The following is a 16,660-nucleotide window of genomic DNA, read 5'->3' as shown; positions in this document are numbered from 1 at the left end:
TCCCTCATCACCTGGTGTAAACCTCCGGCTCCCTTTCCCTGGCACACAGAGCAGGGAGCTCAGGCAGGGAGCAGCGAGCCACTGACAGCCAGCAGCTTGTCTTTAAGGGAAGGCGGCCTGGCCGAGGACGCAGCGGGGCACAGCTCCTCTGCCTGGGCTGAGAGCCAGAAGACCCCCAGCTTAGCCCTCATGCCTTGAAGGAACAACACAATGCGGAATAAAAGTTCATTCCTGCTTTTGCACATCATGGGAATACATGTTTGTGCTAAAACACATAGCACAAGGCCGATGCTGTTTTCTGAACAAAAGCTAGACACTTTCTAGTGTGCACAGGCAAGGCACACTTACAAAACAAAAACCACCATTAAAAAAAGAAAGCAGGCCCTCAGATACAGAGTGTGTCTTTCCTTCCAAGGCAGCCARCCTCAGGTTTTCTGGCAACCACTCCATGGAACATACTTGCTGTTATAATCCCAGTACCTGAGGGGATATGGGTTTTTTTGTTTTCAAGGTGTTTTTCAAACTAAGGAACACCTCTTCTGCAGATCCTGCTGTCCAATTTAATATCAGCTTTTGGAAGATTGCCAAGCTATTTTGCCTGAAATTGCTTGTAAGGGGTGACAGCTGAAAAGTCAAAAGGTCAGCACTCTGCATGTGGATTTTGTTAGTTATGTCAAAGATAAGGGGAGAAAAAGGCGAGGGAGGAGGATAAGTCTTCTGACAATATCACTGCTGGAAGCAAATGCAGAAGAAAGATTTTTTTAAWTTTTTCTACTTCCTTACAGAATTACTGCATTGCCAGGTGAGGCCCCTTTTGTAGGTCCTTATGATGACTCAAGACAAAGAAAGTACAGCAGAAGAATTCACATTTTCTGATTTTTCCCCTATTTTTAATTACTTCAAACCTTAGAGAACTCCAGAGATGACATCTACTGCTTCTCCCCTAACCCCATTTTGTTATCCTGGTAATAAAKGGGAACTAGCTTGGTTTGCCAATTTATTCTTGACAAATTCAATGTCACTCATCTTCGTATTTTGTCCTTAATGTTTGCAATACTTTCACCATTTAATTTGTATTTAAAGAGAACTCTAGTAACCTACAAAAAAGCCAACCATTACCACYACAAAAGCAGAAAAGCTCCCTTTGGAACTGTCTATACCTATGTAATTCCTCATCCTTCAGTGTATAATAAATAACTTGGCTTGTTATTAATTGCAAGAGATTTACTTGTAAACAACTGAAATGACACAGACAGTGATGAGAAAACTTGTCATATCTGCTTGATGGGAAAAGTGTGTGGCCTCCTGTCATAGGTCTAGCCCTGCATCCTCCAGTGAATGCCATCCCTGGGTAGCCTGGGAAAAAGCATATTTTTCACTAATAGATGCTTCAGTTGCATGCATTGTTATTTGGCATTTTTGAGGAATGAAATGTTCTGGACAACGCCTAGACCATTCCAGGCTCCCATGTAGGGAGGCTTGACCTGCAAAAGTACAATCTGAAGTCTCTTAGGTAAGAGATGATGAGACAGGAGGCGGTAGCCTTGCTTCCTTCTCTCCYTAGTTTAGGGAGATGGTGGCTATGAGATCCCACTTGACTGCAGCTCCCACCTTCAGAACTCATCTCTACTCTCTTGCTGAAGCTTCAGAGCCTTTCAAGACAGCCTAGGCAGATTCATACACTTGTCATCAAACCACAGAGGACAGCACTCCAGGGCATGTTTCAGTTCAACCTCGAGGCTTACACACAAGAGAAACCTCTAAGGACCTCAAACCACAACCAAAGACTGACACAGGGCCCTGGGAGAAGAAAAGTTCCCTTCCTCTCCTATGGTGCTGCCTGGGCAACAGTATGAATATGACACGAGAGAAGGACAGAAGCTCTGGAAATCAAGATTCAACAAGAAACCACCACAAGACACTGGAGCAAAAGTTACCTATTTTATTACAAAACCAAAATCAAACAGATGCCTTTCAGTCTAACAAACAATGCCATAGGCAGAAATGCACTGGGACAGGGTAAATTCAATATAAATTTTATCTTGTATTTGAAATAGTTTCCCTCATATTCCCCAAAAGGCCACAGAAAGCAGTGCCTTCACACAAATGAAGTCCATCTTAAYGTAATTACCTCCAACTTTTTACTTCCCTGGACGATCAGCAAAAAAAAAGGAAGGCTTTTTGCTTCTGGCAGGAAGAGCAGATGACTTGCACCATGGATCCTGGTTCTCTTCTCTGTCCCAGCTGCTTTCAGCCGTCACTCAAAGCAGACCTGGAGAAGCCCAGGAGGACTAGCAGGGGAAGGAGAGACACATGCAGGGTCTGCTTTCAGGTATAACTCTGATACTCCCCTGTCTCAGCTTCAGTAGGATGCTATTGATGTGAGGCAGACAGAACACACTTGCCATCTCCAGAGAAGGATATATTTGATTATACCTGCCTCGCAGGCAGGGGGATTGGCCAGTTTCTGGTAAGAACAGCAACAAGAATAGAGGATAGTGAAGCATTGCTCTGTGCTGACAACGAGCACACCAGCCAGCACAAACTGCTTGAACAATGAATTGGATGGGTTTTATGAAGCAGGTCCGGGACAGTCTGTGTGAACTTCCAACATACAAACACAGAACAAGTAACCTAACTCCTGTCCAGACTTCACACAATCATGCTGGTTGAGCCTTGCACAAACGTTGCCAGAAGCTGCTCAGAGCTCAGAGGACTGTTCAAACTGAGCAAGTGAGGATGCTGTGACCCAAACTCCTCCCGTAAGGACAGAAAGGGAGACAGAACAATGCTTGGACCACAATCCGTTAGCAAAATCAGTTCCAGCATAGTGACATGGATCTTCACCAACACCAAAGCTAAGATCAGCAGCCACTCTTTGTTTGGCTTCCTTGGAGAACTTACTCAATTTCAATTGCAAACTACATGTGAATGCAGATCTTTCAGAGGGGAAGGCTGCAAAGAGGAGCAAAGAGGAGCTTTGCAGTAGGATTTACATGACAGACAGCTGCATGGGCTGGCTGGTTTACTGACATTTCCAGAAGAAAAGATAAAGTGAGTTTTGGCAGGTCTGTGTTCCCCGCAGTTTTGTGGGGTATTGCTTTCTCCCAATGGCTGGATGAGATAACTTCTCATCCAATTTGTGGCTTTTGCTGGATGCAGATATATTTAAAAAAAAAGGAAAACAGAAAAAAAGAAGAAAAAAAGAAAAGCCAGAACTTTTAATTACTAAAACTAGTATATAAAGAAAAGGTGAGGKTTTTTTTATATATATATACAGTTGTGTTCACTTTTCCTTTCTACAATAGAATTAGTGAATGACAGGGACATTTATAATTATATGCTAAACCAAATCATTTCACCACCCAGAGAACATGTTCAAGGTATTTAAAAGAGACAATGCAATTGAGAATATGGGGGGTGGTAGGCCACAAAAACACATSTATTTTATGTGAGGTACCATAAAGATCCAGCAGCAGGAGCTGCTCTTGTTAAAGAAGAGAATTTTTCTGTACATTGTGCTGGTGAAATGCACACCTCAGAGATCACGAAAGTGTTCTCAATCCTGTCAAACGCTTTAATCAGTTCCAATTTACTTCCCAGGGGAAGAGTTGTTATTATTATAAACAGTTATTTAAAGATTGTTAATTCTCTTAAACTTTCAGTTTTGGCAACATGGCTCTAACTTGCTGTATCAGGACATGCTTGCTGTGATGTTTCTCTCATGCTATCATCGCAGYGACATCCCACAGCATGAAGATGTTGTGCCACAACTACTTTTACCAAAGCAGCAAAGCCTTACAGGGCAAGCTCCACCTCTACAGTAATGCACTGCTGTTACAGCAATTGCTGGAGCAATCCCATATTAGCAYGGCATGATGCCATCTCTGACTGCAGTTTCTTGGTTCAGAGATGAGTGGCACAAGGATTCCCAGGTGGGAAGGGGAAAGCTGCTCTGAACATCCCCTACAAATAGGCAACAGTGCTGCCAGAGGTTGGAAACGCACAAAGCAGAATGCCATGCTTCCCCTCACACGCTACCCACTCTGCTCGAACCTAGTGCAGCTAATATGGGTGTCCCTGCCCACATCGTGGATTTCACAATTGCATCTAAGATTAAGACAACGATAACTTTGGAAAAAAATGGTTGGTAGTTGAAAAAGCACCTGTGGCCTCCAAGAGCAGTAGGCTCTTCAATCCAGTCATTCACTGCCATTTTAAAGTGACACTGCAGTAAAAACATAGGAGGTACTGATTCCAGAAAATCAGGTGAAGGGTACTGTAAGCTAGACAGGCATATCACTGAGCAGGAGAGGAGCTTGGGATTCATAACCAGCAAAGGCAGGAACTGTTACTGCAAGCAAGCCTTTACCAGTGAGCACAGCCCAAGCTGTAAAACTGAAATGCATGTAAATCAGACCTTTGGGGACCAGCAGCATGATTGTGTCTTTCTGCACCGACAAATATGTTCTTAGGTCTCCAGCAAAGCAATAGGGAGCCTGATGTTTTTGACAGACTTTTCAATCTTTTTGTTGTTATATATCATCTAACTGAACACCTTTTCAAAGAGGAAGATTTGTGACTTCATTCTGTTGACTTTACTAGGGCCTACAGTTCCCATGTCTTTACAGTGTTAAATTCCCAAGACATGGCAAATATTTGCCAAGTATGTTTTCTGAGTCTGGACAGGAATGCATWTGCAATTCATTTCTACCCAAATTGCAACAGGTGCCGAAACTACCCTTGTATTTCCTTAATAAAATCCTCCTCTATGCCTACTTTAAGCAGCTCTGCAGGGCACCAATAATTAGGTGTAATCTATGCTTTCTCAAAAACCCAGCAYCTGCACATTGCAAATGGCTTTGCACTTAGAACTGATGAGGTTCAGCTGCTCCCAGGAAGCATTCGCTATCTGGCTGCGGCACTGTATGAACATCTGTTAAAACAAGTCATGCTGATATGCTTGTTCCTATGTTTATGGGGATGTTAAGGAGATCGGTTTGTACATAAAGGATGGCTTGGTGGCAGAAATCATTGCATTACTATAATCCATTAAATGCAAAGTGTCCCTCTAACAGCCTTCAAAACCAAAATGAGAGACAGAACAGTGACTCCAACCCCTGTACAAGACAACTGTACAATTTACATATATATTTATATACAGTATATAAAAATCTCTTTCTTTGAGTCCCAGTGAACTCAATTTTAAGTCGTCAGTAGCTGTTCCAATTTTAGAAAGTCTTGATCCTGTCGTTCCTCCCCCCTCCAAAGTATTAGATAATGGCATTGAGAAGAGATTAAAAACATACCCAAACCCAAACCAATTATTAAAAAGTGCAAACGTTCTGGGTGCCACTTCTGCTACGTTGGATGTTGCTGATGCTGCATGCTTGCTCACAAGCAGCAAGGTGTCTGTCCGTCTGTTGCTGCATCTTTCTTTCCTTTGGGTCGGCTCTTGCCTTCCCCTCTTCTGCTCCTACACCAGGCGGCCTACTGAAAAGGATGGGGTAGGCAAAACATGCACACACATGCACACACACACAGAAGCAGGGAAAGGGGAGGAAAAGGCAAATTAAAACCAAAAYGGTAGCCAACTGAGGTAAGATACAGCACAGCTTGCTGTGAACATGGCTCCCAGAGGGCTGAGATCCCTGAGTAGGCTGTGAGGCTAAAAACAGCGAGGGGCTAATGAGACAACCTTGCTGAAGAAAAGTGTTGAATGAGTCACACAAAGCCCTAGGCACTGATTTTTTTTTAAATATAAACCATCACTCTCCCTCCCCCTTCTGGGAATGGGCATGCAGTCTGGACAGCTAGTCCAACATCTCTCCCACTGCTCTTCCTGCTGCTACGGTTAACGCAGAATCCCACCGATTTAAGGCAACTCTGCAACTATCAACCCCCTTGAGCAGCAGCCAGCTGCCCTTCTTCCCTGACAGGCAAGCAGGCCTTCAAGGAAGAAGGAATTCAATGAGAGTCCAAGCTGCCTCTYCTTACCTCTACAACAGCAAAAGGCAGCAGCCTCCCTGCTAAACCACTCTTAAAGACTTTCATGCACCATAGACACTGAAGTCCACCATGCTACTGAATTTGCTGAGGGGATCCTTGGAGCAGGGAGCTCCAGGGCCCTATTAAGCTATTAGTGTCCCAGGAGAGGGTACAAAGGCAACGCTTTGCGAGTCAGATGGATCTGCACACCCTCCATGCTTGGTTCTTCAGAAAGCTTTTAAGTCCCTCATCAAAGGCTCTTGAAGAATCAAAGTTCTTACGTGATCAGAGCAAACATTCTTTGTAGATTAGTAAGAGGTGAAAACATGATGAACAGAAGGCAGAAGTACAGATTTGACTTTCACAAAGGAGAAAGTTTACCAGAAAGGCCTCACTGGGATCGGTGCTATCTGACATGCCCTGACAAGTTGGAGGGTGGAGACTGTCAAATGCAAAATTATTCAGGATAATCATATCCRAAATTGACTGCAGAACTTTGCTCTCAAAATGCTTAATGACTGGGTCATAAAAACAGTAGATTAACTTCAATATCTAAACACGCAGAGCAATGAGTTGGGGAGGCAGGTGACCTGGATTACACTGAGGGACTGAGTGACTAGGAAGGAGTTTGGTGCCATGGTAGACAAACAGCTCTTGGAATGTTTCCACTCAGCTTTTAGCGGCAGTCAAAAAGCAGATACACGTTCAGAACTGAGGATACACTGGGAAACATCATTATACCAATGCATAAAGCTTAGCTGATCCTTATCTCCAGGTCTCTGCTCTGCCCATCTCAAAAGGAACATGCAGCAGGACAAAGAAAGGTACCCAGAAAGGTAGGGAGGATAGGCAGAAGTATGGGAAGGTTTCTATCATTAAGCAAATAAACAACTTGGGGCTCTTTAACAAGGAAAGATGTCTAAGCAGACATATGTTGGAGGACTATAAAATAAAAGGTATCATGAGAAAAGTAGGTGGGGAATAAGTGCAATAACTACTTACTKTTTTCTCACAATAGAAAATGAGAAACACCCAAAGAAATCAACAAGATAGCAGGTTTAAAAGCAAAATAAATAAAAGTTGTTCTTCATGCCTGATGAAAGGGCCCAAATCATTGCTATAAAATACGGTGGACACTAGACCTTAACTGGAACTGAGAGGAATCCTCATGTGAATTTGTCCACAAGGATAGTATAATGTAAAYACAACTGATCACCTGAAAAATACAACAGATCACTTGCTGGAAGCAGGGAGGATAGGCTAGGAGAATGTTCATCCCATAGTTCCTCTATCCTATGCTAACTCCTTAGCCACGTATTATCTGCCAAWACTGAAGAAATGGTGCTGGACTTTGAGCTGATGCAGCAGGGCTGTTAATATATTCCCACCTCTTACGAACACCCTCGGATTCCACCTGTTTCTATATTAGTAATTGTAAACACAGAAGAACAAGGGAGCATGAATTTTGGGATACRTGTCTATCATACAAGAAAAAGGAAACAAACATTTTAACAAGATACTCACTGAAGGGGTTAAGGCCTTGTCTTTTTCCACTGGGGAAACTGCTCAGGCTACCTGTAAAATCAAGAACCACGTTAAAGGCAATAAATGCCATGGCRTGACAAAGGAGTGCTTTCAAGACCACACATACCAACCGCTGCCAGCACTCCATAAGATTCACATACAAGAGCCAGACTAGTATGCTTGAGATGTCAGATGTTAAGTACCCTGCATTATGATATCTGAACTTCAGGAMATCCAGAGATTTGGTATGAGTAAGAATCAACAAATACAAAGTTAAACTAAATTGTGGAAGGAGAAAGAAGAATGAAAGGATGCAGAGAGCTGCATGAAGTTCCTGAAAACAGTTTTTGCTAATGGTAAACCAAACAGAAGGAAAAATGCAGGCTCCTGTGTTTGTCTTATAGAAAGGGGCAGCCAGTAAAGTGAAGGTGGAGGGAATATAGGTAGCCCAAACTTACTAAATTTCTAGTGACCAAAAGCTTAGGCCAAACGACMAAACAGGTGCCTAAAATCAACATTTGAACTCATATCCAGCAGAAGAGGAGCAATAGACTGCACAGCTGGTACTGCATATGAGATGTAGGAACATACACCCTGCACCAGATGGAGCTAATGACAAGGGTTTCACCCCTGATATTAAACCAGTTCCTAGGAGGTGGCTAGGTACAGGCAACTCAGAAATCGGAGGAGCTTGGAACTCTTGAAAGCTTGTTGTATTTCCTACTATCCACTTTGTCTGAATTTCAGATGAGGGCCCATCAGTTGGACATGGAAACTCCTGCTTCCAGTCAGAATCAGTAGGCATGTTGCCACCCTTCACTTTAGCCAGGCAAAAGACTTACCTTTGATTTGCGTGTGCATCTGACATGACCATGTAGCTTACTTCACACACCTAAGCATTTAACTTGCACTAATACATACAGATGCTCACAATCAATGAAAAAATTTTGCGCAAAAGAAGGATAAGAAGAAACTTAAGGAAATGGTGGGAGAATGGGAAAGAACCCCAGGAAGCTGCACTGTAAGAAAGAAATGCAATCACCAGAAAGAAAAAGAAAAGGAGGAAGAAAGGTGGTGGTGGCTGAGTTTAAAATAGATCACAAAGCATAACTTGTTGGCTTTAAAAATTGTTAATAAGAGGAACCATATAAATGTGGTAAGTTATTTCAGGGCCCCTGAACACCAGCCTCGTATCAGCCATCTGTCCTGGCAAGATCAGAGGAACCACTGTTAACTTTCTGCGCCTGTATATAAAAAGCAGGGCTCTGTTGCCGAAAGGCAGATTATTCCAGAGCTAATTGGGACTCACTCAGGGGTCTGGCAATAAAAATCCAGGATCTTTATGAGTCTCTCTGTCCTTTAGCTTATTGGACACTTGCAGATTTGGACTTTTCCTCTGGCTGCCAAGTAATCTAGAGGCCCCTAGAGGGTGCTACTCTGTAACACACAGCTTTGGTCACTGGTTCTCTGAAGTGCTTTTCCAGGCCCCGACTCCCCTGACTGATATTTGGGTGCACAGAGAAGCAGACTTGCCAATTCCTTTCCTGCCCCCTTCCCCAACCAYGAAATAACCACATGAATTTTAAATGACGTCACATGCTTTCTTTTCCAGAAATTGTCTCACTCCTTCTTGGCTTTTTACAGCTACTAAGGCTTGGTGTTAGAGGAGCACAGTACCCTGGACTGCCTTGAGCAAAATCATCTCCCTTTAAACTCAGCATACATGCAGCAAAATGTCTCCTCTCATTTGCTTGGGTTTTCACTCATCTTTGCTGTCACTATAGCACTATTCAGGTTGGGCTGAAAGCTGGCTTCAGTAGCTCTCAAAGGTTCACTCCCCCGCCTTCAAAACTTAAACAAGCTATGGCTTTGGCTAGGTTTTGGTCGAGTGTACTAATCCCCTTCTCAATTCAAGCAGCCTGTATGTGTAAATGAGAACATGACAAGAAAAWGCTTTTGCACCCGAGGCAGCTGAGACTACTGTGTGTTGCATCGACTGAAACTCATTTGCCTTCAGAAAGACATGGGAAACTTCACCTAAATTAATAGTGAAGTTCTAAAATGACAGGTGGGCTAAAGGCTAGAGACAACAGCCCTTTCCACCACAAGAATAAGACTGAGCTTTCTATGGGCTTGTCCTAGACACATCCATGCAGGGAAACTAAAGACTACCAGGAAGCTCAACACCTTTCACGCCAACGGCAGGGAATATCATCTTCAGTGAGCTGCCTTCAGTATAAACACAGACCAACATGCACCTCTGCATAAAACAAAACCCTACCAAAATACAATATTGCACTGAGCATAAAGATGATATGAGATAGAGGAAGCAATAGGGCAGACAGTGACAGCAGGTTATTGAAGTAGGCCTGGGAAGCACTTGAGTACCACAGAGGTAACAGTGAAGTGGCCAAGTCACATTTCTATCATTTAGTAAGTCTCAGAATGCAAGGTATTTGCTCAGCCTCATAGATATGCTATTTTGGGCAGCAATTCTAGCTACACTGTATCAGACCACATATCTTTCAGAAGGAAAAGTCCGGAAGACACTCTAGCAGCTTTCCATAGGTAGAATCTATTCCTCTGACTTATTTGGCAGGTGGAGAAACATGCTACCAAGAGCCCTATCTTGTGTCCTCAACACAACACTGATGTCCTGATTGATACTAACTCCCAGGTGAATTTCTGCTAGATTAAAGGTGATAAACTACAGCACCTCGAYTGAGCTGAGCTCCAACAGGGGATATTTGAACAAAGCAAACAAAACCAAGCACTGGATGAGTGGGTGTGTTTACATTCATTGATTAGATACAATCTGAATTTCAGCTTTTTTAACTCAATCATTACCTGCTTTTATTCAGCAAATGGTATTTTACAGTTTTCTTATGGCCTCTCTGACTAATGTCAGTTACCTACTATGACTAGTTGCTCTTCATAAATCACYAGGCCACATAGTAAATCTCTTCAGTAAGGAGGCCTTTCCCAGATGACTGCTGCTTGCTAACTGTTCCTTCGCAGCTGCATGCATAACAGCGATAGAGTATCAACATCCCTACAAAGCACCTAAGCATACAGAAATCTGTCGCTACTGCAGAGACCAAATGGCCCTGAACATCACCAAATTAAATCTGTTTATATTCTTCAATATATTTCCCTCCTCCTGGTATATTTGCTCATCTCCAGTAGAAAGTGACATGTTGCTTAGTCAACCCACCCTGAATTTTTAATGAAGACATTTTGATCCTGTTTCTGAAYTGTGCTCTTGATAGTTGGTTGATGCCACAAAGCTGTTGGGTTCCACCCCAGAAGTCTTCATGGCCTGTGAAGCATATCCAGCACCTCCAGTCTGACAAACCTTTGGATGGCAGGTTTAGCTCAGTCGCTTAGAGCATGGTGCTGCTAATGCCAAGGTTGCGGGTTCAATTCCTGGGTGGGCTACACCGAGGGTTGGATCAGATGATCTCTGGAGGTCCCTTCTAACCTTACCATTCTACGATTCTATGGCAAAGCAATCATGGGATGTGAACTCCCTGCTTAATCCTTCAGCTACTCTTTAGGCAGGTACAACGTGCTGACTTTGTCCTCTAAGCTTGGAAGAATATAGAGGTAAAACTGAACTCCAACATAYTGCAGCCAGCACAATTAGTATAAGCATTGCTCAAATTTACAGTTCTGAGATCACTAGACTCCAATTAATCTTGGGTTCAGTAACTTTCCAACAAAGCTTTGCAACATGCGTCCATCTCCGCTCAAGGACCATGTCTTTGGACTGATGGATAGAGCTAAATTGGTTCTTTGATCACTGATTGTTCYCCCCTTGAGTCAGGCTGTGCACGCTGCACTGATGAATGCTAGCTTTTAAAAGGTTGTAAATCAGTCTGTTTTCCTTCCACAATCCTTCAAACAGATAATCGTTGATCAAATGAAGGCAAAGACTTTCTGGTAAGCCATAAGCTACAAGACCTCCATCTGTTTTGCCCCAGTTTAAGGAACCATTTGCAGGCTTCTGCAAGCCATTCAAGGGTGACTCTTGGTGGCTACTGCATTCTGATTGCTCAGAATGGCACTTCTCCATCAGTGTTGCCCTTGATGGAAATGCATCAGATTTAAGCACAGTGGAAAGAGCTACGCAAAGTTGCTGCCAGACCTAGTGGACTCCTCAGCAATTTCCTGGGTCAAGGATGGAAAAGAGGAATGGTTGCTGGCAGACTGGGCAGAGATTTTTCCTCACTGAAGAGCCACCGGCTAGCAGTGCAAACATATTAGGTGACCGTATGGGTCAACTACCTCCTGAGGAGGTGAAGAATGATAGAACTATGCACTTCAGATAGGTCTGATCCTAAGCTGGAAACAGTTCAGATTCAGGTTCGTCCTTATGAATATCCCAGCTGAATTCTCTCACATAAAATTTATTTTTTTAGTCTATCTAGTGCCCAAAAGGCATGTAACAGTGCTGATTTATGTCCTGTGTTTCCACCAGGCAACACCATTTCTATGTTTGGATGAAATTGTCCAGAAAAAAGAAACAATCAAAAAGTTAAAAACTGACAAAAATGCAGAAACTTTAACATTTGTACTTCTCATCATTCTAAACCCTAAAAATTTTGTCTTTAAGTTTTATTTTCAAAATCAGCACAATTGTTCAATTAGCTTAGCAGGTGGCACAACCACTTGGAATGATGACCCACCTTGTTCTAGTCTTTATGCTGTGGGATACCAAGCAGGATTTGGAACAGCTGAGGCAAGTGTACTAGTGATGAAGCACAACAAGGAAAAATGATGGTATTTCTCTGCCTCCTAAAACCCCTCCTAATCCAACGCAGAGAAGAAAAACCTTTCCTATGTAGCTTTTTTGAACCATAACCATTTCTATAAAGAGTTTTGGTTTCATCTGACTGGCACTTTACAATAGAAAGTATGTCATCAAAAAGATTCCCAACCAGCTCTTGGCCTGGACCACAACCAAGCAGATGTGTGGAGGTCGTGGTATAGAGAAAGAAGTATAGACAGRAAACACATGGACTGCATGCATCCATGTTTTGGGATAAGGGGAAATTGAAGAAGGAGTAAGCTACTGACTACTTCTAGTCAGTATTTCTGTACTGAGTACTAATTGAGAGGTTCTTGTGAACAGAAAGCAAKGTAAACATGTCATCCACCATCTCACAAATTCATAGCTACTTTTAAAAGGTCCATCACAAGCTTGCTTACTGCATCTCTAGAGTCTGCTCCTTCAGTTATTCTCTACTTTTTAACAACTGCTCCCTGCATTGCATTTTAGCCGTCTATACTACTTTCCCTGGTTGTTTCTCCCAAGGGCTCTCCTCCCATGTAACTTGTCCATTTATCCCTGAGGCTTGCTTGGTCCCTAGTAGGTATGTGAAGCTATGTGATACAAGGCCAGAGCCCCTTTTTGCACATATAATCATGTCCTCATGCAGTGAAAGAAATCACAAAAGGTCAGACTGTGTTCTCAGCAAATAATTTGTCAATCAGACACTCACAACAACATGTCTCACTGCTTTCTTTTCCCTTCACTCTGGATCAAAGATTTTCATTTTCTTCCTTCTCTTTTTTCTTTTTTTTTTCCTTCCATAAACTAAACTCCGCAAAGTCAGTTGGCCAAAGCATCAGATTCCAGAGAGTYTTATTCCAGGCCAAATAGCAATAAAACTCATTTGGCATATTCATCTTATTGAGAAGGCAATAAAATTAAGAGATAGAATTGCTATTTTGGTATGTCATTCCTCAGTAAGGTACTGATGACTAAGAAAAAGCTTCCACTGAGCCAGGGAAACTGGCTCACAGCTGATGAGTAATGTGCCATGTTTATTATTCTAAGATGTTTGCAAAACATCTAAAAAAAAGGCAAATTCCTAATACCCAAATGCACTGATTCCCTTCTTACTTGTGCTAAATCTGAATAAAGGAATTCAGGAAAGGTTGAACTTGAAGAAAGCTACCCACTCCTCCYTGCCAACTTGGTGGCTATAACAAGAGCTGTCCACATAGCCAAAACACCTGCAAAGGAAATTAGTCCCCTGGAATCTCGCTGTTTGCATTCTCCTGCCAAGCAAATCTGTCCTCAGTCAAGAATGACTGATAATTATTGAATTTGGGTTGAACAGTTTCAATTCATAAAATTTCCAAAAATATTCATTTGGTCCAGATCCCAGCAGAAGATGAGGTGAARATGAAAGAGGAGGAAAAGGAAGAAGGATCGGTTGGTTGCTCACACACTAAAGAGAAAAAACCCATTGTTATTGACATGCCTTATTTCTCTCCCAATCCTAAGGCGCAATGCAACTCTGAGAAAAGTATAGTCCCACACTTTCTTTCTGAGTTGCTCTTCTCTCTGCATCATCCACTCTCCTGCATGCTGGATTTAGCAATAAAAATAAGTATTATTTCTGTTAGTCAACAGAATATCTGGAGCAGGACTGTTGGCTTACATCATCCAGCTTACATTTCAGATAACAGAATATGCTTAGCAGTATATTACTCAGAAAGGACTTGATCTGAACTACAGTTTCCAAGTTATAGGCAAGGGTCTTGCAAATTTGTGCTTAGCACAAATGTCTGTGAGAAGGACTTTTAAGACAGAGCCATAATACAAATAACGAACTACCTTTGCATGACAGGTTATTACCTTACTCATTTTCTCATGTGATCCATGGTGCTTTTGAATCACTTGGTAGGAAATAGATTCCTGAATTTGCTTTAACTTTAAAGAACTTTGTAAGTTCTTTATTCTCATGGAATAGGAAAAGAAAAGCACTTACCTCCTTCCTTGCTTACTCCCAAGCAGCCCTTCAGCTCCTGCAGTGAGATAGACTTGTCCTTGTTGAGGTCACAGTAGTCAGTGAAACGTCGGGCACATTTCTTGGGCTTGGCTTTCTTCTTCACATAACGCTTGAAGGGCTTCAGCTCCCGCTTGTTGATGTCATTGCTGCTGTTGTTATCCAGCTGGCTGAAGTACCAATGCACCACTCGCTCCTCCAGCGTGTGGTTGGGGTCTGGCTCAGAGAACCTGGAAGACAGGAAGCACAGGCCCCCAGAGGAGTGGGGTGCTTTCATTAACAGTCAAGCACACACCAAGGAGCCAGAGCTGCTTCTTGAGTCATACATATGACTATGCCATATTCAAAGCAGGGTAAGTATGCATGCCTTACAGTCTCCTTCTCCTCCTAGCTGAGCTATTTTGAGAGATTAGCTTTTTCTAAAAATGTCTTTTCACACTAACAAGAGGTGCCAAGAGAGTCCTGGAGACCAATACCCTCAGCAGCTCAGGTTCTCCCAACATCAGTTGCTGAAACTTGGCCTAATTTTACAAGGATTCCCTTTAAAGCACAAGCAGCAATCTCAACGGTCCTTTTGACTCTTGGGCTCCCACTGAAATTACCAACAGGAGAGTCATGAATGCCAACTATCACAGTAGTTTCTGTGATAACACCACCTAAACTTCAGAAGGGGAACAAATTCATTTAATATAGGACACATTTACTATTTGAAAATGTCCTTGGCAGGAGGCAACATTCTTACTGTGTCTATTTATATGATCTGAACTCCTGTGCTGTATTTGCGGCATATTTAATGCTTTTCACATGGTTGATGTATATACAAGAATTCCACAGCAGACAAGCACCACAAATCCATTAATAAGCAATACTACAGAACTGGCAACTTCATTCTGCTACATTTCTTATTCATTTTGATAYTACAATTTGACATTATTTGGCTCACATTTTCCTTCTGTGGACAACAACAAAAAAAGATCATAGAGAAGAAGGAGATGAGAAAAAACAACAGCTAAGGATGCAGGAGYAGAGAATGTTGCCATTCAATTTCAAGCCATTACTGAACAAGGACTGTTATGTCATCCTGTTTAAGCAGTATCTGAGTATCCTGCTGCAGCAGCAGTGAGAAAGGAGTTCATCCTCAGCGATATGAAGGGCCAGGAAAGATGCCTTTTCTAAAGGGGAAGAGTTATCCAAGAATTGCTCTCAGAGAGCCTTGTCTTTGTAAAAGCTGCGCCAGCAGAGTAAGCTGAAATGACACTGAAATAAGGCTGAGGTTTGAGTCTTCTTCCTTGMAAGAATAAAACATTCTAGTGCATGCAAATTAATGATAAGGCACCAGTCAGACCTGCTACACTGGCACTGGTTGCTCTAAATCTGACTTATTCCAGGAGACACCTCCAGCTGCTGCCAAATTCAACACCCAGCAAAGAAAGCAGGACAGCTGCAGGCTTCAAACATCCCGACTGTAGTCAGAGTTCAGGGCATTCTAGCTGATGAGGAAACACAAACCCAGATTCAGTTTCACTRTAGGTGTGCTTTGTAAAACACATTTTAAGACCGTCATCAACCTTGTTTCAGAGAATGATAGGATAAATATTTAACTGTCACACTGATAAATTCTTTTTTGAGATTAGAAGGGAGATAATCCTTGTGACCTTCCAAGATGATCAATTTTGCCTCTACAAAGCAGCTACAGAACCTGTCAAACAAAAACTCTACCCTGCCTCCTTAGTAATTTACACCACTAAAGGAGGTGAGTGCAAGAGGCAGAACGTAAGTGTTGGAGCTTAGGTGGAAGACCTGTCCCTGGTAACCTTCTCTGATAGTGTTGCAAATGAGAACACAATTTAGAAAGGTAGTCCCTATCCAGAGACATTTGGAATCCTGACACAAGTAAAAACACACACTGGAGAAAGAAAAATAAACTGCACAACATTTTTCCTGAAGTTTTACTTGCAACTGTTTCCATCATTTAATTCTTAGTTGAAAAGTAGCCTGGCACTCAGTCACAGCACCTGGTCACTGTACAGTGCAATAAACACTGGGGATGAGGACAAAGAGGTTGTGGACTGAGTTTGGCTTAGTTTTGGGAGCCAAAATAAAAGGCAAGACCCTCATGCCAACCATGGACAAGCAGAAATTGCGAAGATCTCCCCAGAAAGCTAAAGAATTGCCAAGATTTTTTCAGAACCTTGAAATTGGGCGTGAGGATCAGGATGACAGGCAAGAATAAAAACACATCCTGTCGCTTGTTTTTATGACATTTATGAGCACAGTCATTTCTCTTTTGGAAATAAGCTGGCTATCCAACACATACTCATATAATGTGGCTATCCAACAGCCACAAG

At 42.5% G+C, this 16,660-nt stretch overlaps 1 protein-coding gene across 4 annotated transcripts in view; it reads right to left on the bottom strand.

Moving 5' to 3' along the window:
* Positions 1-1,927: 1,927 nt before the first annotated feature.
* SMOC1 (SPARC related modular calcium binding 1) overlaps positions 1,928-16,660 on the bottom strand; it is a 134,321-nt gene continuing 119,588 nt past the window's right edge. For 3 of the 4 annotated variants that reach the window (XM_085323380.1, XM_085323378.1, XM_085323379.1), the window contains 3 exons: positions 14,295-14,542; positions 7,513-7,563; positions 1,928-5,493 (listed from right to left, as the gene is read on the bottom strand). In XM_085323380.1, coding sequence (XP_085179506.1) covers positions 5,477-5,493; positions 7,513-7,563; positions 14,295-14,542 — 316 coding nt within the window. In that variant the 3' untranslated portion in view covers positions 1,928-5,476. The remainder of the gene's footprint in view (positions 5,494-7,512; positions 7,564-14,294; positions 14,543-16,660) is intronic. The other variant, XM_085323377.1, reaches the window with a different exon arrangement.

Source organism: Rhea americana, unplaced genomic scaffold (assembly GCF_003343005.1).
Source record: "Rhea americana isolate MKP2758 unplaced genomic scaffold, rheAme1 scaffold_84, whole genome shotgun sequence".
In the NCBI taxonomy this organism is placed as follows: Eukaryota; Metazoa; Chordata; class Aves; order Rheiformes; family Rheidae; genus Rhea; species Rhea americana.
This window is presented reverse-complemented; position numbering and strand designations above follow the sequence as displayed.